General features: G+C 45.2%; 1 protein-coding gene across 4 annotated transcripts; it reads left to right on the forward strand.

Moving 5' to 3' along the window:
* The first annotated feature begins 15,614 nt into the window (after positions 1 to 15,614).
* Positions 15,615 to 21,021, forward strand: Mgat4e-like (Mgat4 family, member E-like). 4 transcript variants are annotated; one of them, NM_001013872.1, is made up of 5 exons: positions 15,653 to 15,706; positions 15,829 to 15,941; positions 17,711 to 17,838; positions 18,646 to 18,808; positions 19,827 to 21,021. In NM_001013872.1, exons 3-5 carry the CDS (start codon positions 17,725 to 17,727, stop codon positions 20,954 to 20,956), a joined length of 1,407 nt encoding a protein of 468 aa, NP_001013894.2. In that variant the 5' UTR covers positions 15,653 to 15,706; positions 15,829 to 15,941; positions 17,711 to 17,724; the 3' UTR covers positions 20,957 to 21,021. The 4 variants fall into 4 exon arrangements, with proteins under 4 accessions (XP_063128152.1, XP_017454188.1, XP_038946366.1 ...); XM_063272082.1 differs by having other exon boundaries at positions 15,615 to 15,941; XM_039090438.2 differs by lacking the exon at positions 17,711 to 17,838 and having other exon boundaries at positions 15,634 to 15,706.
* Positions 21,022 to 21,687: the final 666 nt, after the last annotated feature.

Here is a 21,687-nt window from a genome sequence, read left to right on the forward strand (position 1 = left end):
GTTGGCTGAAATGTTCTCTCATTTTAATCCTTTAGATTGAAAAGCATGCTAGTTCCACCAAAATTTTCCTCTTTCAAATGTTGACTGAGTAAATCTTAAACAAGAGTTCTTGGAGTATTTAGCCACTTTGGAGGAACAAAGGATCCATACATCTTTTAATCCTCATTTCAATAAAAGGCAACAATGGGTGGCTAGGATGTGCTAGGATTAAAGGCATGTACCACCGCTATCTAGCCTGTGGCTGCTGTATTTAAAGACATGTAAGTGGGCTGAGGTGTCTCAGTGGGTGCTTCCCACCCAGCCTGATGACTTCTTGCCTCTACTTCAGGAAGACAGATTACAGTGCAGAGTCACAGTCAAGGCAGCCCATCCCAGTAGACCAAAATGCTAGCAGACTAGCTGTTGTGTCTGGAGTCCCTAGCCTGCAAGTGGCAAGATGAGACCAGACAGAAGACTATCTCCCAAACTCTTATATAAGACCAGTATACTATGTCACCCTTAAAATGAACGTTAATAACCTAAAATCAATATACCAAGCAAATATGGAGCCAAACAATGGTGTCTTGGAGAGACTCTGTAAGACAGAAAACAAACAGGAAGAAAGGTTACTTAATAAGTTTCCACAATGTGTCAAAGCTATGAACAGAATCTAAGAAGAATTTAACCCTGCAAGAGAATCTAGTGGCATCAGAAAGATATATTAATTAAATCTAGCTAAAAGTGCTTGTGGCTGGCCTTGTTAGCCTTATTTAAGCTATATGTTTTTTTTAATTAGTTCATTTAGTTTAATTTCATCTGCTGAATATTGCAATCAGTATACGCACAGAACCCCCAAGACCAAGTTCTCAGCACAAAGGAAAGACATTTTTTTTTTTTTTTTTTTTTGCCCCAGAGTGACAAAGGGCAAGGAATACGGGACAAAACCAGGAAATAGAGAATGAGAGAGAAGGGGAAGGATCAAGGAAGGAAGAAGGGAAAAGGATATTTGTCCCAGAGGGGACAAAGGACTCCCTCTGGATACAGGGAACAGATGTGGTCATAGAAAAAACGCAGTCTATAAAGATACAAGGAGAAACCCTGTGTTAGGATGAGGTGTTTAATTTTAACCGGATGTTTAATTAGGCGAGCCAAAAGGGACTTTCAGTTGCTGGACTTCGTTCAATACTCTGATAGCCGGACCTCAGTAGTAAGCCTCAGGAGAAGGAAATGGCCAGTGAGAATCTAGACCTTGGTGACTAGTTCTAGGAATGTAATCAAACGGGTTTTAGCAAGGCAGAGGGGAGAAGGGCAAGGCCTGCCAGAGCCATGTTTGTCATGCTGAGGCTGGCCAGCGTCTTCACTGAAGTGTTCCCAGTTAAAATAAGAACAAGAAGAGTGGCCTAGTGATGAGGCCTTAAGGCTATTGTCTGGGTTCGAACCACTTTCCTTCCCGTTAGCAAGGACTTACCTTAAGTAAGTTACTTCATCTTACTCTCTAAATATGTGAAACGGACAAAATCATGGTGCCCATTTCATAGATTTGTGATGGGTGAGTGAGAAACTGTCTGGGAAGCGTAGCTTAGTATTGGCATATGGTATGTACTCAGTAAACATCAGCTACAAGTACAAGCACAAGTACAGTATAGGGTTTAGACTAACTCTCACGATAGAATATTCGGTGAGGTTTCATGACAGCTAATTGATCTGGCGCCATAACAAAGACTGTAGGCACCTAAAATTTTATAATCTTTTGTCTCTGAGAGGTGAAGAGATAGCAGAGTATTTAAGAGCAAGTTCCATTCCCAGCACCCACGTGGTGGCTCACAAACTATCCATAACTCCAATTTCAGGGGATCTGACACTCTCTCTAACCTCCACCAGACATCAAAAACATGCATGGTCTACAGATCTGCATACAGACAAAAACCACGCAAAAAAAGTTTTTTTTCTTTTCTTTTTTTTTAGATTATTTTATTTATATGAATACACTGTCGCTGTCTTCAGACACAGCAGAAGACAGCATTGAACCCCATTACAGATGGTTGTGAGCCACCATGTGGTTGCTGGGATTTGAACTCAGGACCTCTGGAAGAGCAATCAGTGCTCTTATCCGCTGAGCCATCTCTCCAGCCCCTAAGTCTTTTTTTCTTCTCATTTAAAATACCATCTCCGGACCGGCAAGTCAAGGGCTGCAATTCAAACCTGACCTCTAACAGTATAAAGTTTCATTTAAACAGAACCGTTTGACCTCTGACTACTTTCTCCCTTTGTAACTGACTCAGAGAGAGATCATGTCAGGACTGGGAAAGCCAGCCAGCTGCTGGCTAATTCGTCTCTTCCTCCGTGGCTACTTTAGCTGTATAAGAGCGCAAGGCAGCAGCACACGCTGGCGAGGGTGTGGAATGCTCCTCCAGTGCTGGTGGGAGTGCAAACTTGTAAACCTTCTGGAAATCAAGTTGGTGTTTTCTAGAAAATCAGGTGTCTAAGGCCACCTTAGACAGCACAGGGTAAACTGAGGAGAGTCAAGCATGGATCTGGCAATTGAGGGGTCACGCTAATGATGGGGGCCAGCACTGGTAGAGCTAAGGAGAAGAGTAGTCATAATCTCCATTCGTAGCTTAAATATTTGAATCTTTAGGGTTCGATGTGCTTTCTCCATAATAGCCTGTCCCTGAGGGTTGTAGGGAATGCCAGCAGAGTGTGAGACATTGAAAGTTAAACACCAATTTTTAAAGGCCTTAGATGTATAAAATGCATTGTCCAATTTTAAAACTCTGTGCATTCCCAAAATTGTGTATATATGAGAAGTTTGTTGGAGCCGGCTCCTCGGAGTTTGCTCCATCCAAAATGTGTGTGGTGTGTGTGTGTGTGTGTGAGAGAGAGAGAGAGAGAGAGAGAGAGAGAGAGAGAGAGAGAGAGAGATTTCTCCTCTTTTTCTCTTCTCCCTCTTGCCAATCCCCAAAGAGTTTAAAAGAGTTCAGAGAGTTTCTCAATGGTCACAGGGGTGCTGACCCCAATGAATCGAGCTTTATTCCCCCAGAGAAAAGTCTACTCTAGTCACTCTAGTCACTGGCTGCCAGCAACAGCAACTTCCCTCAGTTGCTCCATCTGACCCCAAATTTACCTTGCCTACAAGGAGTGCAGGGACAAAGATGGAGCAAAGACTGAGGGAATGGCCAACCAATGAGTGGCCCAACTTGAGAGCCATCTCATGGGCAAGAATGCTCGTTTTGCTTGTAGACAGAAGCCTAGCATAATTGTCCTCTGAGAGGATCCACCCGGCAGCTGACTGAAACAGATGCAGAGACCCATAGCCAAACATTAGATGGAGCTTGGGGAGTCTTGTGGAGAGGTTGGGGGAAGGACTGAGGGACCTGGAGAGGATAGGAACTCCATAGGAAGACCAACGGAATCCACTAACCTGACCCTTGGGGGTTCCCAGACTGAACCATCAGCATACATAAGCCGGACCTAGGTCTCCACCTCTCATCCCCTCCCCACTTCCTACCCTCTGTCCCACCCTACATGTAGCAGATGTGCACTTGGTTCCCCAACAACTGGAGCAGGGGGAGGGGGACTGTCCCTGACTCTGTTGCCTACCTGTGGATCCTGCTCCGCCAGCTGGGCTATCTTGTCTGGCCTCAGTGGGAGAGGATACACCTAGTCCTGCAGTGACTTGATTGCCAGAGTGGGGTGATACCCAGGTGGGGTCTCCCCCTCCTCAAAGAAGAGCTGTGTGAGGGGCGTACTGGGAGGAGAGGGACAGGCTGCGACAGGGATGTAAAGTAAATGAATAAATAAATTAATTAATGAGGAAAAAAATAAAGCACAAAGACCATAAAAGTCTAGTCTAAAATAGTACGGCCTCTTTACCACATGGGGGCAGCAGAGCCTCATTAGACGATCAAAACATTTGGCCTTCATGATACCTGACTGCAAAACTAAACACACCAACGACTACAGAAACGAGTTTCTTTTTCTAACTTCCAAGGTTATGATATATGGTCCTTCCCCCTCCTATCCCCAACCCCGCTCCCCCATTCCTCCTCCTTTTCCTTAGCAGTGCTGGGAATCGAGTGTACAGTCAGTCGTAAACGCGTGAGTTGCCAGTGGTTTACTCTGGGTAGGATTGGTGGAGCTGGGCTATCTTGTAGGAGCAACTCAAGAACCCTCGGCCCGCTTTGTACAGAGCAGAGCCCTTCGACTTCTGTGTTTGTTTCCTTTTTAGTTTCAGGAGGACCATCGCTCTCTGGGGGGTTTCAGATCTCTTTTGAGTGTGAGGCCTGAGAACTGACAGAAAGACCACGTGACTCCGGTGGACTTACTGCTCCAGCTGCTCTGAGGATTTCCATAGGCGAGAAACCACGGTGGTCCTTCCATTTTGCTTCCATGGTGGAGATATAACATGTGAAGCAAAAAGCTTGTGCTCTGCCGACTTTTCGAGACTCTGAGAGTATATTTGGAAGGAGACACATGAGTGCATGTCTGTAATCCGAGCACTCAAGACACCTGAGGCAGAGAAGTGCCATGAATTAGAGGCCAACCTGGGCTACGTTGCAAGACCAAACAAACAAACAAACACAAATACAAACAAACAAACAAAGGCACCACAAGCTTATAATGAAGCTCAAACATGCAAAGGACAGGATTCCAGCCAGATGGCAGCGGCACAGACCTTTAATCTCAGCATGTGGGAGACAGCAGCAGGCAGAGAGGCCAACCTGGTCTACAGAGTGAGTTCCAGGGCCAAGGCTGGGTTTCCAGAGAAACCCAGTCTTGCAGTGCACGTGTGTGTGTGCTGGGGGGATTCCTAAGCATTGTGTCTTTTCTTCTTATGTTCCTTGTGAAGTCTTTTTAAGTTACAGCAAATAATCAGACATGCAGACTCAAGATCACCTTGGGTCTCATTGGCATTAGAAGCACAGCTGAAGCCCTGTAATTGTATATAAGAGGCAGAGAAAAAAAGAGTTCGGTGTATTCAAGGTTAGTCTGGTCTACATAATGAATTCTAGAGCTACATAGTAAGAACCTGTCTTAAAAGAAATAAGATATACCATATGTATATATGATATATATATATATTCACACACACATACAGTGAGCAAGCTTGAATGTACTGTGTGTATGTGTGGCATATCAAACCCAAATGGTGTTATTATTATCTCATCTCATCTCATCCTCATTTTATAACTATTTTATCTCTAAATTCTACATGTCTATCTGACTATGAATATTAAAATCAAAGTCATATTTGTGGTATAGCAATTTCCTCTGAGTTAAAAATCATCTCATCTTGGAGAGCAGCAAGGGAGAGACTTACGATCCAGGAAATTAACAAGTCAGAAGGCTTAGGAAGTCCCTGGAACTGATCAGATGCACTAGGCCCCTCCCCAAGGTTATATGAGCAGTAAGGACTGAAAGACTGTTGACATTCTCACACCAGTCAAGCTGCCTACAAGATAGAGAATAGTTCAGCTACCTAGAAGAGACTCAGACCAACTAGCAACCTGGTAGACTCTTCAACCTATCAAGCTTCTGGTGAGTTGTACAGTAGGCTTTTATGGTTTCTAGTTTTCCTAGGCTGTCACTCTGCTAAGATGAACTTTTGATGCTGCAGCTGCTTTTGAGTCATCTTTGCTATTATTAAGTAACCCTCAATCCTAGTTACTCCTAGCAATAACCCCAATAAAAACTCATGGATTCACACTCACAGATTTTAATGGTATCCTTACTTTGGGTCAGTTCCCTATCTGAGATGAGTAGACATCGCCCCAGGAATAATGTCACACAGCATACAGTCAAGAGCTCAAACAAATGCCCAGGTTTCTTGGGGCAACCACCACACCAGGAGTGGCCCTGCCAACCTCCACCCTGCTTGCAATAGGTGCCCAGCCTTGCTCCACCTGGGAAAGCCCCCTCCCACTACTGAAGGCAAACAAGAGGAGGCCTCTACAGTGTCCCCAGTAGCTGGGATGGTCACCCTCTCCAGGCAAACTGTAGCCTCCCAGCCCTATGAGAAGCCTGAACCCCAGTGCCAAGTCCCCTGTCCTGGAGCTGAGGCTGAACCCACCCCTCTGGACAGGAAACATAGGAAGAGATAATAAGGACCAAGAAGGGGAAGAGGAAAAAGACAGGGAAAGTGCAATCAACAAAGGAAGGAGGGAGGAAACTAACATTCTGAGCAAATGAGTTTAGAAAAGCATCCACTGCTGAAAGATGACTCATTGCAGAATTAGTTCTTTAAGGGAGATCGCTCCAGGGGACATAACAACCCTAGATTCATTAAAGTGACAGGAATTTAGCAATGCCGTGTTTTTTGAGTTTTTGCGTTTGTTTTTTGAGACGGAGTCTCACCATGTGGCCCTGGCTGGCCTCAAACTCTCAGAGACCTGTGTGCATCTGCCTCCCAAGTCCTGGAAGTAAAGCAAAGTGCTGTGAGCCAACGTGTCCAGCATTGGTTGTTCCTTAGTTGTCAACTAAATGCACATGCTGTCCAGCCCAGTCCATGACCACTGTGTGTGTGTGTTTGGGGGGATGGGAGCTACTAATTATTTAGAATAGCATGGAAGGGGTTGGGGGTTTAGCTCAGTGGTAGAGCGCTTGCCTAGCAAGTGCAAGGCCCTGGGTTCGGTCCCCAGCTCCGAAAAAAAAAAAGAAAAAAGAAAAAAGGAAACTGAAAATGACCCATTTGTGGAGGCAGGCTTATCTCCCCTTTAGTCCTGGGAACTGTCATATTTCGGGAATTCTGTTCCCATCTGACAGGGAGCCTCTTAGTGATGTGACCTCTCTTCCCATAAACCTGGATTTCAATCCGCCCTTTTCACTGTGACTCAAGCAAGATCTAGGCAAGAAGTTATCTCTGACTGTTCAGACTTTGAGCCCCCTTTGCTATTCTTTTTTTGTTTGTTTGTTTGTTTGTTTGTTTGTTTCAAAGTTTATACTAAGTGTATCCCATATTTTAAAGATGAGAAAGGGTGCTAGAAAGATGTCTCAGTGGCTAAGTGCATGTATGGCTCTCTCAGAGGACCCATAGTTCCAAACCCAGCACCCACTTAAGGCAGTCCAGGACTGTTGTGGGAATCTTTCTAGAACAAACCATCTGAGACCATGAGAGTGAAAGAGAGGTGATGTCACTGGTGGACCAAAGCCAGGACAGCTCCTGAAAGGCTCTCACGGGGGCCCAGTTTGTAGTCTCACTTTACTCTAAAGCCACTGCAGCGGGCTACTGAACTTTAGCTATGCCATCTCATGAAAGTATTCCTAGGAATACCTTAAGTGCCAAAACTACTTTGGGTAAACTGGTCTCCAGTCAGGTAGAGCAGTTATAAATTACTAGAATAAATTCTTATATAATGTATCTCTGACCTAAGGGTTAAGATAACCCGGCTGACCACTTAACTGTTGTTCTCCACTTCTGTAAACAATGTTGCTTGCTGCAGGTGTCTATGGCTGCCTTTCTGTACACATTGTAACTGAGGGGTTTGCCTTTAAACACTGGAACAAATCAAAGATGGAGGCTAGTTCCCTCTACTCTGCCTGGGACAGCTCGACCAGTGGGGATATAAAGAGACCACACAGTTTGACTCAGCCCTCACACGCTGTTTTGTTTTTCAGGTACCCCATAACACTACGGGGGAGGGGAAGCCAGCAAGATTTCACAGAAGCAAAAGTGGCGGTCGACAGGTTAAGGGCAGCCACCCATGGCTTTAGCTATTTCTCCAGGTCTTCCTGTCCCAGGTAGTAAGTGAAACTATGCTTGGCAAATCCGTAAGTGCCAACAGTGCTTTAAGAAAATTACTAAATAAATCAGTATCTAATAAATGGTCTTCGTTCCACTTCCACAACCACTTGTAACTCAAGCTCTGTACTGATCCTATGCCTCTGGCCTCCCAAGGTAACCAAACTCATGGACGCATGCCCACATACAGTGCCCTCTGGCCCTTCTCACATGCATAACTAGAGATAATAGAAAGATAAACATTGAACTTGATGGCATGTACCTTCAATCCCAGCACTCCGGAGTTAGAGGCCATGGGTCGGTCACACAAAGTTCCAGGCCAGGCTAACCTGGGCTACCTAGTGAGACTCTGTGTCAAAAAAATAAATGTTTTGAGAACATTTTTTCAATAAAACTACCTCTATTCGGAGGGGAGATATGTGACCAACTTACAGCTCACATCCCTGGGACAGAATCGCAGGAAGTTTCTATCCACCTTCCTTTCTATCGCCTCTTCCCTGGAGCTAGAGTGAGGCTGGGTTAATGAACAGCCTCCATTCAGAGTGAACAATTGCTTCAGGGTTGGGGGTGAAAGACCTGAGAGTGATGGACCATGGTCTGCCCATTCTTTCCACTCTCTGCTCCCTCCCACTCATACCTTTCCTTTAATAAGAGTCTCATAGCTGTGGGGTTTTTTTTCAGCGACTTAAGTGAAAGAATGAAACAAAAGAATGAGAAAAAGTCAGGAATGGTGACCACAGAATCAGAGGGGGTCTAGACTTCAGGTCAATAGGGAGGTGTATAACCCTGAGGGCCTGGAGTAGCTCCCAGACCCTATAACACACGCAAACACTAGAGATACAGAGAAAGGACGGGCAGTGGAATCAGCTAGAAGAACCAATGGGAAAGCTGGTAGTGCACACCTGTAATACCAGTGCCTGGAAGGCAGAGGCAGGAACATCAAGAGTTCAAGACCATCTTCAGCTACATAATGAGTGCCAGGCCAGCCTAAGCTACCTGAGACCCTGTGTCAACAAATAAACACAAGTGAAATAAACTGTGGGGGAGCAGAAACTACTTACTACACCTGGAAACAAGAGGCTAGCCTGAGATTCAAGTTCAGAAAGGACGAAACTCCTTCCTCTCTGCGCAGGGATAATTGTGTTTTGATCCCTTTAATGAGTATATACAGACTTGCGGAAGAAAGTCCTTTGCTGGCAGTTGCTCTGGTGCTGCTGTGTATTCAAATACATACATTCTAAATTCTGTACCCCAAGATCTGGTTGCCCTTCATGTACACCGAGTGATGCTCTGTAAACCTTGATCCCGAATTTAAAGTTAATTGGTCAATAAAGGCTAAAGCCTGTGATTGGGCAGTAAGGAGAAAGGCAGGACTTAAGGATTGAGTGACGGGTCTGAGAAGAAATGAGAGGAGAAGAAGAGACTACAATGAGAGGAGATGGACGCGTGGCCAGGAGAAACAACGACCACAAAGGACATTGGCTGAGATGTAGGTTAGAATAACTCCAAAATCTGCCCAATGTAGGTTTACAGCTTATAAATAAAATACCAGGACTATGTGTCATCTATATAGGTGAGCTAGAATAATTCTTCTCACAGTACTTGACTAGAGATTAATACCTCACAGAACCACACCATAAATCCTGATTAAAATCTGTTTCAGACTTATAAGTTAATAGTAGATGGGAGGAATAGTGAACACTCTGGAGGAAGAGAGGCTTATGGTGTCTCTCTCTAGAATATTTGGGTGATTCTCAGACATACAAACAAAAACAAAGCCTACACAATGTTTTCTTGGCTCCAGAGTCAAAAGTATAAAGGAGTGAGTGGCAGTGATTCTTCTACCTCAAATAGCCACTAAAGGTCACATGTGCATTCCTGATTCATTTCCTATTTGCCATAGGAAGGGGTGTGTCCAAGCCTCTTTTTATGATCCTTTGCTGGATCCCCCAGCAACCAAGGAGTAGAAGAGCAGACATTGAAGCCAAACGAGCTGCATATTTCTGTAAATAGAGCACTCTGGAGCAGAAGGAGGATCTCAAGTTCCAGCCCAGGCTATGTAGCAAGGCTCTGTCTCTAGGAGAGAAAAGCAGGGGAAAGAAAATGGGGGGTGGGGGTGGGGGTGGGGGGAGCGGTGAGAGAGTAAAACCAAAAAACTTAGAAAAGGAAGGAAAGTAACTCAGAAAGCCAAGACTAGGCATTGAGCTTTACCGAGCTTCATCAGATGTTTTTCTCAGCACCGGTTCAGCTCACCACACGTCCTTCCCTCACATCATCCATGCATTGCCAGCATGCTATCTGATTATAATATGTTCTTGGGATGATCTGTGGTGGTTTGCCCAGGAATAGCCCCATAGACTCATGTGTTTAAATATTTGGTGTAGCTTTAATTTTTTTTCAAAACTTATTTTTAATGATGGTTCTTAAATGCTTTAACCTCCCTATTAGCCCACCACCTGTTGTTGTATAAATATAAAAAATAAAAAAGTACGGTTGTCTTTTATCCCTACTAGGTCCGGCACCGCAGTGCCCCAAGATATCTGCGGGATATCTTGCCAGAACCACACATTCCAATTCCGTGGTGGCCCAGACCAGCCGCCCCACACTCCATTACACTTAAATCTACACATGAAAGAACACACAACACAATAACCTTTGACCCAATTGGTAAGATATAATTACCCACCTAAACATACAAAGCCCAATACACATCCATCCCTTAAAAACATTCATAACAACCTGTAAAGATACAGCATGGAATCTTAATGTCACCCGCCACATTCTCCTGTCACAGCTTCTCGCCCTCTCCCTCCAGTCTCTTCCGTCTTTCCGTTCCAATCTCCTCCTCTTCCTTCAAACTTCTCTCCCACCCATCCTTCCTTCTCCTCCAATGACAGGCCTCCTTCTATCCTGTACCTGCCCCTCACCTGTATTTTACAAATTCAATGGAGAGAAGGTTCTGGCGAAGTCACCTGAGTCCTGAGTAGTGACTAGGCAGCTGTCCTTGGGGCAGCAGAATTAGCATCAAAATACTCCGGGGCAAACCACAACAACCACCTACCAGAGATAGTGGGAAAGGAAGGAGTGTTGGGGGGCTGGGGGGGAAGTGGACCTGTTTAGAAAGGTTCTTTGGAGCAACTCCCATCTGTGTTGTCTGGAAATCGGCAGTTGAGTTCACCGGAATGCCAGGAGAACTGGGCTGTGCATCTCTCAGGGAAGCGAAGGTCAGCGAAGATACGAGACCCACAAGTGTTGCACTGTAACCGAGCTAAGCTCAGCCTCTGTCACTGTCCTTTTATACACTCTCCAAACATCACCTGTCCTCCTTGTGTCTTGCCTCAGCACACGTGTCTGTCTTAGCTGACATCACTCTGTCAATCACCCTGAGTCCGCAGAAGTGACAAGAAACTGCAGCAGCACCAGAAGTTTTTTGGTGCCACTTCTCTCTATGGAGTCCCAACAAATACGGCTCAACTATGCAATGTAAGGCAGACCAATACATGCATGTTGTTATCAAAGAGTCCTTCATCATGTGTCCTTTCACGTGCTTGCTTTAGCAGAACATCCTGTCTGGATTTTTGAGGCAGGATTTTTCTGCTTAGCCCTGGCTGTCCTGGAATTTGCTTTGTAGCCAGACTGGCCTTGAACTCCCAATACTGCCTCCTGAATGCTGGGATTCTAACCATAAACCACCATGTCTGGTTTGGTTGTTTTGTGTTTTAGTCTTTTTAATTCACTGCCAGGAATTGAAAGCGGGGCCTCCTGCACATGCTGGTTAAGCTCGTTACCACTGAGCTCTAGATACAGCACTTCCGCCCTATTTTGTCTACATTTTATTTTAGACAAGAGCTCACTAAGTTATCCAGAGAGGCCTGGAACTTGTGACCCTCCTACGTGGTTTCTGGTATGCCCCAACCTGCGGGGGGTGGGGGTGGGGCGTTCAGCGGAGACCTGGGGAGGGAGTGAAAGAATGGGAGACAGGAGGCACAAAGAAGAAGAGTATGCGGATTGTCTGATCAAGCTCTCAAACTTTATTTCAGGGCATCGGCTTAAAAAGACAAGCAAGGGGCTAGAGAGATGGCTCAGCAGTTAAGAGCACCCGACTGCTCTTCCAAAGGTCATGAGTTCAATTCCCAGCAACCACATGGTGGCTCACAACCATCTGTAAAGAGATCCGATGCCCTCTTCTGGTGTATTTGAAGACAGCTACAGTGTACTTATATATAATAAATAAAATAAATCTTAAAAAAAAAAAAAAAGACAAGCAAGCGGAAAGACCACCCAGGGCCCAAGATCAATTCATCACCGTCACCACCCTCTTATAGCCATAAACTGTAAATTGCAGGTATAACTGATAAGAAAAGACAACTGTCTAGGTTTCCCAGAACCAGAGGCTGTAAAAGCGATAGGAACAGGGCTGGAGAGATGGCTCAGTGGTTAAGAGCACTGACTGCTCTTCCAGAGGTCCTGAGTTCAAATCCCAGCAACTACATGGTGGCTCACAACCATCTGTAATGAGATCTGATTACCTCTTCTGGTGTGTCTGAAGACAGCAACAGTGTACTTATATATAATAAATAAAAAATCTTAAAAAAAATAAAAGATTTGTTCAAAAAGTGATAGGAACAGATAGCTGGCTAGGTTTCCCAGAGACAAAGGCTGTAAAAGTGAAGCATTCCTGAGAAAATTCCTGAGACGGGGGTGCTTGGCTCCCAGCATGAGTAGCCCTTGCCCTTATGCCACACTCTCATGTTTAGAATTATCAGAAATGAGAATGTTTCCAATAGGAGTAACTTTGGATAGCTTACTAATTAATATTCTTATTATAGTAGCCATGAAATATTTTTAAGTTTTAGAGAGTAGTTTATTATAGGTTTATTTGTGGGGCCTTAAGCAGGCAGAGACAGAGACCCTGTCTCCTGAAGATGGAGTACCCTGAAATCCTTATTCATTCCCAGAAGTCTGAGAATGAATTAGTAGTCCTCTAAACCAGGGCTGTACTAATGTGCACAATCAGAACAGGGATTTTTTTTTGTTTTATTTAGTGTGTGTGTGCGTACATGCATGCATGCGTGCGTGCTTGCTTGCGTGCGTGCGTGCATGTGTGTGTGTGTGTGTGTGTGTGCGCACGTGTGTGTTAGTTATATGTATTTGTTAAGTATTTGTGCACCTGTACATCAGGTGCCCATGTACCTGCGATGAGTGTGAATGTACATGGAAGCCAGAGGTCAGCTCCAGGTGTTTTCCTCTATCGTGTTCCTCTCTGTGCAGTCATTCCCACAATCTTTTTTATTTATTCAATCTATCTACTTATTGTGTATTTATATTTGTACAGGTGTTTTGTCTGTGTGTTTATCTATACACCACATGCAGCATGCATGATCTATAGAGGTCAGAAAAGGCATCATATCTCCTGGAACTAGAGTTGTAGACAGTTGTGAGCCACCACGTGGGTGCTGAGAATCAAGCCTCCTGGTGGACTGGCCACCTCAAGCTTCTGCCACTCTGGTTTACCCTTGAACTGTGAGCCGAAATAAACAGTTCCTTCCTTTAATTGCTTTGTTAACTAACTTTGTTCCAGCAACATGTAAGATAACTAATACAGCCATCTACAGGGAAAATAAGTAGTCTTAGAACCTTACGGTACCTTCTATATAAACATCCATCCTACACATCTGTAAGAAAACGGCAGGGAAACCTGCCGCAGACCACCCACAGGAGTGTGTCAGCAGAGGGTTCAAGGCTTGGATTTCAGGTAGAGAACGGATTCGGCGTAACAGATAGACACAAACTCGAGGTGTGTGCTGCTACAAAAAGCTTTACTTCTTGGCATAGATTTAAGCAATTAGAACAGGTACATCATAATTGGCAGTCATCCAGCTCTTATTCATCACCCCACCAAATGTCCCTAGCAAGGAGGAAAGCAGAACGTACAGTCTAGGAAACAATTCTCAGCCTCAAACAATAGTTTAGAAAACTGCAGTTATACTGCCAGATTTGTGGGCACCAGGTATGTATTCATCATTTATCTTTGTCATAATAAAGTTTAAACTCTATATTTATGGCCCCTCAGATTAGTAAGGAAACTTTTGTAACCATAGTTAACTCTTGATGAGTTTGTTCAACTCGTTGGAACTTGTCTATGATCTTTCTAAAAGAATCGTTACTGTTTTGAATCATGCTTAACAAAACTTTTTCAAAAGGGGGAAAAGGCTTTTCTGGAACAGTCATGTTGTTAGTAACTGCAATTAATTTCTCTCCTATTTACTGGGAACTAATGGATACAGCAGTTGAGTTCATCCCAGCCGTTGAGTTCATCAGGATCATGTTGGTGTGAGATGTTTCTGTCTCTGAACTTTCAGTTCCTGAGACATCTAAAGGTACATGACCGTCTTCCCACACTGCTATATTCTTAACATCAGATATTGTTGACAGGCTTAAAGTTGCCAAGATCACCAAGGCTAGAACACAGAAGGCACCTCCACCGCAAGCATAGACCCTGGTCATCATCTTTTTGTAGGGAGACGGCCAGGGACCTCCAGGAGGCCAAGCCATTCTAGGCACATGCCTCTGTTCTACATAGAAACGAAGCACAAGAGCTTCATGTCACGCAGACTCCACTGGAGTGGGTGTGGCAGAAATCAATCACCATTACAACTCTGGAGTGGGGAGCAAAGATAGTGTCTATAACAGTGACGATAATCAGATGGCTCAGGGAAACCAAGAGAGACACAAACATACTCAGTTAGCAGATGTTACAAGAATTTCAATAGCCTTTCCACAGGGGTAATGAAAGAATGGGATATCGGTTAAAGGAAAAAAAAAAAAAAGAACTTCAGCAACTACCTCAATCCATACATGTAAAGTATTTTGAGATGAATTATAAAGCTGAAGATAAAAATGAATCCTTTGGGGGCTGGAGAGGTGGCTCAGTGGTTAAGAGCACTGACTGCTCTTCCAGAGGTCCTGAGTTCAATTCCCAGCAACCACGTGGTGGCTCACAACCATCTGGAGTCTGATGTCCTCTTCTGGTGTGTCTGAAGACAGCTACAGTGTACTTATAGAAAAATAAAGAAATATTTAAAAAATGAATCCTTTGAGGAAGACCAGGAGGAGAAGAGGAAGAGGAGGAGGTAGAAGAAAAAGAAAATGAAGAGAAAGGGGAGAATAAAGAAGAGGAAGGGGAGGAGGAGAAGGAGAAGGAGTGTCTTAGCTATTTCTCTATTGCTGTCATAAGACACCATGACCAAGGCAACTTATAGAAGAGAGACTTTGCTGGCTTACCACTGAAATGGCTTACCATTTGAGAGTCCATGACCACCATAGTGAGGAGCATGGCAGCAGGTACTCACATCTTGAGACACAACACAAAGCAGAGACGCTGAGGATGGCACCAGTGTTTTGAAACCTCAAGCCCCACCCCAGTGGCACACCTCCTCCAACGAGGCCACACCTCCTGATCCTTCCCAAACTGTTCCACCAACAGGGGACTAAGTATTTGAACACGAGCCTATGAGGGACAGTCTCATTCAGATTACCACTAGAGAAAAGGAGCAATACTATTGGAAATACAATCTAAGCAGTGTTAAAGAACAGATAAAAAAGAAAGAAGGGAAAACTTCAAAAGACCACTGGACACTTCTAAGCACAAAGGAGAACTGGATATTTGAGAACAATTGGGGCCCTCTGATAAGGAAGGGACAACTTAGAATCCACACTTACTGACTCAAACTAGCAGGTAATATTCAAATTTCAAATCATAAGACTGAAGGCTGGTTTTGAAACTATATTTCCGCCTCACCTCAGCAAGTAGGTGCTTGATGTAAGGCCAGATTGACACATGACACCCATTCAGGCTGAACAATGGTTGTCAGGTGGGGTTTCCTGGGAGGGGTGACTGGCTTTAGCAGCCTCAGAGAAGCCACTCTGGGACTACATCCCTCAACATTAAGTTGTTTTCTTCTTGTTTTCAGAGAAAACCCCATTCCAGTTAAGCTTCAAGCAGCATTTTCTACTAGCCAGAAAGCTTCAAGCGGCATTTTCTACTATGGATTTACACCCAAAACATAATGATGATGTGGTACTGATTAGGAATTTCTGGTTTCTTTCAGGTTTCTATGGATCCTAGCAGTCCACAATGAAGGAAGTACACCAAGTCCTTCTGTGGTTATTCAAAACCTTGTCTATCTAACTAACATAGTTCTGGGAAGGAAAAGACCCAAAAGTAAGTATAGATTTGAGAGGTGAGATCTAATCCACTTATCACTAACCCCCTACCAGAAGATGTTGGTTTGAATGTAATACTTAACCCTGAATTTCCTCTTCATTAAAAAAAATTATTGGGCTGGAGAGATGGCTCAGCGGTTAAGAGCACTGACTGTTCTTCCAGAGTCCTGAGTTCAAATCCCAGCAACCACATGGTGGCTCACAACCATCTGTAATGAGATCTGATGCCCTCTTCTGGTGTGTCTGACGACAGCTACAGTGTACTTATATATAATAAATAAATTAAATCTTAAAAAAAAATTATTATGGGGACTGGACAGGCTCAGTGGTTAAGAGGCTGTTCTTCCAGAGAACCCAGGTTTAATTTCCTGCACCCATCCATCTATAACTCCAGTACCAGGGGACTTAACACCCTCTTCTGGCCTCTGCATGCACCAGACACATATGTAGCACACAGATTTACATTCAGGTAAAATACCTATACATACATTAAAAAAGTATCTATCATAACCTGCCAGTGACCATTGACAAGGATTTGAAGTTGAATTTGAGATTCAACAGAACTAGAGAGTTGTAGTAATTATTTAAATCCTGGCCCGAGGTTTCTACCCAGCCTTGGCTATTTAAATTCCCAGATGAAAGGCACACACAGCCTTTATGTTTACACTCAGCCCTAAACAGCCCGATAGCTGGGCAAATACCTACCCTTCAGGCTATAGAATCTACTTTCCTAGTGATAACCCCCCAGTTATTACCATGTTTCATCTGGGCTGCTCTTAACTCCAGTCAGCCCTCAGGGCCCTGTTCTTATGGCTCATGTCCCCCATGGTGGCTTCTCCTTCCTCCTCCTGCACTCTCATTCCTCATGGTCCTCCTCTGGACCCCAAGCCCAGACAACCTAAATCCCACCTAGGTCTCTTCTGCCCAGCTACTGGCATCTTTATTTACCAACCAGTCTTGGGGCCCCCAAACTAGCATTAGAATATAGCAGCCTTAGGCCAACCCTCTACAGCAGAGGACTCCAAGCTAGCGCCTTTACTGGCGTTCTGTGAAACTTTTTTTCCAGACAGCTCACAGAGAAACGAAGGCAAACATACTGAGTATCCCTCATCGCTCACAGATACACCCAGGACCCAGAAGGTCTCATGGCAAAATGGGGTTGTTTACATCATGTCTTGGGCACACTAAGCTGCACTGCTGAGGAGGGAGGAACCGTCTTGCTCAGGGCATTCCTCCCAGGGGAGTAAACAAAGATACCTGGGAACAAAGTTCACACAACAGGACAGTGTAAGGAAGTCTGTCGTATTACGTGTCACCCATATTTATTTACGTCTGCGTGTAGACATATGTGGCCACATGCACAGAATGGAATCGGTTCTCTCCTTCCACCGTACAGATCCCAGGGATAGAACCGGGACATTGGTCTTGGTAGCAAGAGCTGTTACCTGCTGCGCCATCCCTACAGCCTCCGTATTTTCTTCTTGGCAACATACACCTTCCAGTTTACTTGGGAGTGTACCAAAAGCGGGAGCTTTGCAGAATCAAGCCCTTGTTGGTTGTCTTTCCTGAGATGGCTAAAAGCAGGGGCAGGAGAAAATTTGGGAGGAAAAGGTTTAGACAATAACCAGGCATTGGGAAAGCTCCGTCCAGGAAGAGTGGGCTAGGATGTGGCGTACCAGCCGCGGGGGTACTCATAGCCGCGAGGGTACTCGTGCCCTCTGAGGAGGAGGCCCTCAGGATCTGCCGCTGCTCACGTTCCTTCCACAGCCGCTCCTGGTGCCATGCGAGGCTGCCTGTGGCGGTGCATCAGAGTCCTGGCATCCCTAATCATCCTGGGGTTCCTTCTTCGAGAGAATATAGCAGTGCGCGTGGAGCCGCAATTTAACACATTTCTGGTGAGAACCAGGGATAGAGGCTTCGCCACCCATCACAGGAAAGGGGTCTTCCCACGTGCGTTAAAGCCTCTGTCTAGGCTTATCACTAAAGGAAAGCAACTGAGGAATCCAGACAGTGTCAGAGAGGACATTTCCTTGGAGCTGGCTTGAGAGAGATAGGATTTGGGGAGGGCAGGAAAAAGAGCGGGCGTTCCAGGCATGGAGAGGGGGGTGAAACACAGCTACCTGGAGAGGTGCTGACCAGCAGGACACAGGGGCCGCCCCCTCACTGCACCTGCCACCCGCAAATGTTATTCCTGCCCTTTCTCAGATGAGAAACTGGAAGTAACTTCCCCCAGTGTAAACCTCAGCATACACACCCGGTAGTCGAGGCTTTGGGTGGCTGAGGCTTCGGGCAACGGAGCTGTGTGTAGTGAGACTAAGCAAGTAAAAGGACTTTCAGGCTGACCCAGTGTGGGGAGGACCTTAAAGGCAGGGCCAGGCTTCGTCTTTCAGAACCCAGCAGAGGCCTGAGCCCAGTTAGACCACACTTGCTAGTTTGACCTTGATAAAGCAATGCCAGGTGGGTAGTGGCTTGGCAGGCAGGTCCTCCCTCCCTATCCAGGATTCCAGGGCCATGTAGCTGTGGCTGGAAGGCTCTGTGGAAGCTCATGACCAGGTGGGGAGAGCAGCAAGCTAAGTTCTGACAGACTGTATGTAATGGATTCTAGGGATCATGCAATCTCCCCTAAAGAGGGCATGCCCGCAGCTGTCTCCAGGGGAGCTAAGAACCACCCCTGAGGCAGATAATATATCACTTGTACTCAGAGTGAAAAGAAGAAAATGATACAGCAGATAGCTCAAGAGGAAATCACCTCCGAAATCAAGAACCATTCGAAATACTTCATAGAGATGCAGAAAAGTTCCAGTTCCCATGTTCTCCAGCATGCTACCTACACAGTTTTGGCTGGATCCTCTCTCCAACCCAAGAGTGAGTATGTGGAAGAAGCCATTAGGCTTGGTAAAGGCCAGACATGGACATCCATCCATCCATCCATCCATCCATCCATCCATCCATTCAGCCTGCCTGCCTTCTTTCCTTCTTCCTTCCTTCCTTTTCTCCCTTCCTCTACCTCTCTCTCTCTCTCTCTCTCTCTCTCTCTCTCTCTCTCTCTCTCTCTCTCTCTCAGAATGACAGAGTTTCTCTGAATATCCCTGCCTGTCCTGGAACTCACTTTGTATACCAGGCTGTCCTTGAACTCAGAGACCAGCCTGCCACTTTGCCTCTCAAGTGTTTGGCTTAAAGGCACAAGCCACCACCACCAGGCTAAGGTCTTACATCTAGAAAAAAAGAATGGAGTCTGAAGGACTGAAATGGCAGCTATCAGGAAACAAGTGCTTTGAGTGAGGGCCAGCAGGTACAGGTTTCCACCTAGGTTCATTTTCTTCCCACCTGATCCCCCTTGAACGTCCAGCAGGACCAAAAGGCCAGAGTAAGTCTGTGAGAGAGGCAGCGGTGATACTCATTCATGCCAGGCTTCCAGGGAGGGGGAATAGATAGAAGAGGAGCCGGGGTACCTGAGACAGAAGTGGGTAGACAGAGGAGAAGGGAGTGGAAACTTATGGGCCACTGAACTGCACAGCCCAGTGAACTGGACTAGCCAGCCATGAGGTTTTCAAGGGACTTAGAGATCTTCTAGTCCAGGACTGGGTAGTCTGCAGTTGTTGAGATAAATCTAAAGGTCAAGGCCAAGCTAAGATAATTTGCTTACAAGGCAATAGCTACGTAGTTCCATTCTAAAGAGAGCCTTCTCCTCATGAAGCTTCTCCTACTGAGCCTTTTCAAAGTGTTAAACAAGTGAGACTCTATAGCTATGAGAAAGGTGTTCACTTCCCACCCCAGGAGATGTGAGTCTGGCTTGGGAAGAGGCATTAGGTGAGGGGGGTTGGGAAGAAAGTCATGGGATCCATCCGCCTTGCCCAAGTACTGAGGGTGTCTCTGTTCTCAGGGCTGCTGACAGTGGGGATCGTCTCAATGCAGCGTAGTCCCAGGACTTACCTCTTGGACACCATGACATCTTTATTTCAAGCTTCCTCAGAACAGGACCTGGAGTATATGCTGATATTGGTCCTCCTGTCAGACACTGACCCCAAATGGCTCAACCAAACAGTTGCCAACATTTCAGGTCTTTTTATGCCTCACATTGAGTCTGGGAGGCTGCTGGTGGTCCATGGTCTACTTGGTGGCTCCAGAGCAGAGAGCAGAAATCATACCTCCCCCTGTGGAAAACTATATTCTAGGCAGAAAATGAGTTCTGTCCTTCTCATGAATTTGGCCCGCAACCTCTCTGAGTACTTCCTGATGCTGGGAGATAAAGTACATAGTGCCCCCAGGTTTCTGTCTGACATCTTCTGGGCCTTGTCAGCTTGGAACCAGCTCCCTTGGGTGATCCTGGACTTCTCCAGCATGACGATCTCTGGGAAGGTTTTTCATACTGAGGACCTCTCCTGTCTCATCTCCTTCTTGCTCCTCTTCCCCAAGGACATTCCTACTCACTTGCTTCTCTCTGAGTTCAGGCTTCTCTTGTCCCAAAATGTCCCTATCCGTCTCAGTCCTTCCATCTTCTACCGAATGGACAGTAACTCTGAATTTGAAGACACATGCTTTCCTGCGGAGCAAAACGACGACTTGGGCAGACCAGACAACCCCGCTGCTACTGTCTTTACAGACATGATCTCATTTTGGCATACAAGTCCACAGTATGCCTACATTCTCAATGATGACTACTTCTGGGCCTTGGACCCTATCAAAGGCAACTACTTACTGGTGGTTCTGGATAAGCCACAAAAAGTCATCCAGATAGCAGTAGAGACGGGCAATAATGTGAATAAGTTGAACTTACTAAAACATGGGCAACTATTGCTGGGCTACAGCCCCATGGACTACCCCAAACGCTGTGCTCAATATACCTTGGTAGGCCCATTGGTGAGAGGTCAGTTGGACCAGATGGTATTTTATGAAGAAGATTCTGTGAAAGAGATTAGTTGTATAAAATTGCTAGTGACCGAATCTCATGACTACCCCATCAAGATCATGCAGATCAAAGTCTGGACAGAAGTAAAGGAAGAGGAGAACTAGAGGGTACTGTGAGACTTCTGTAAGACTGGGTCTAGGAAGGGAGAAATAAATCCATCAATGACCAAGAATGTCTCCACCTTGTGAGTACAGTGATCATGTCATTTATTCTCCAAAATGGACTCTATGCTGGTTGGTTCTTGTCAACTTGACACAAAGCTAGATAAAACTGAGAGGAGGGAGCCTCCAGAACACTGACCTGAGGTAAGTAAGCCTGCGGGATTACTAAGGGTTGGGAATTAGGGATTGAGGTCTCAGACAAAGTGAAGTGCTCCTAAAGAACATCACAACTGGTTATTCTCTGGCTTCCTAATGTGCACTTACATACACACAAACACATATCACAAATACACATATATGCAAATGCATATCACACACATACACACAAACACACACAAACATACACACATGCCAACACACACAAGTACACATATACACACATACATATAAATACACACAAGAACACAAATACACATTACACACAAATATACACACAAATACATATCATAAACACACATATATGCAAGTGCATATCGCACACATACACACACAAAAATATACACACATGCAAAAACACACAAATACACATACACACAAACACACACATATACACATAAACACACATATCAGAAATATACACATAAACACACAAATACACATTACACACAAATATATACATACAAACACATCACACACACAAACACACATACATACATCATAGACACACACATACA

Source organism: Rattus norvegicus, chromosome 13, assembly GCF_036323735.1.
Source record: "Rattus norvegicus strain BN/NHsdMcwi chromosome 13, GRCr8, whole genome shotgun sequence".
Classification (NCBI taxonomy): domain Eukaryota; kingdom Metazoa; phylum Chordata; class Mammalia; order Rodentia; family Muridae; genus Rattus; species Rattus norvegicus.

Coding starts and splice junctions, on each gene's coding strand:
- Mgat4e-like (XM_063272082.1), top strand. CDS start 17,725: ATGCGAGGCTGCCTGTGGCGGTGCATCAGAGTCCTGGCATCCCTAATC. Junction 17,839..18,645: donor CGCAATTTAACACATTTCTG/GTGAGAACCAGG, acceptor ACTTGTACTCAG/AGTGAAAAGAAGAAAATGAT. Junction 18,809..19,826: donor ATCCTCTCTCCAACCCAAGA/GTGAGTATGTGG, acceptor CTCTGTTCTCAG/GGCTGCTGACAGTGGGGATC.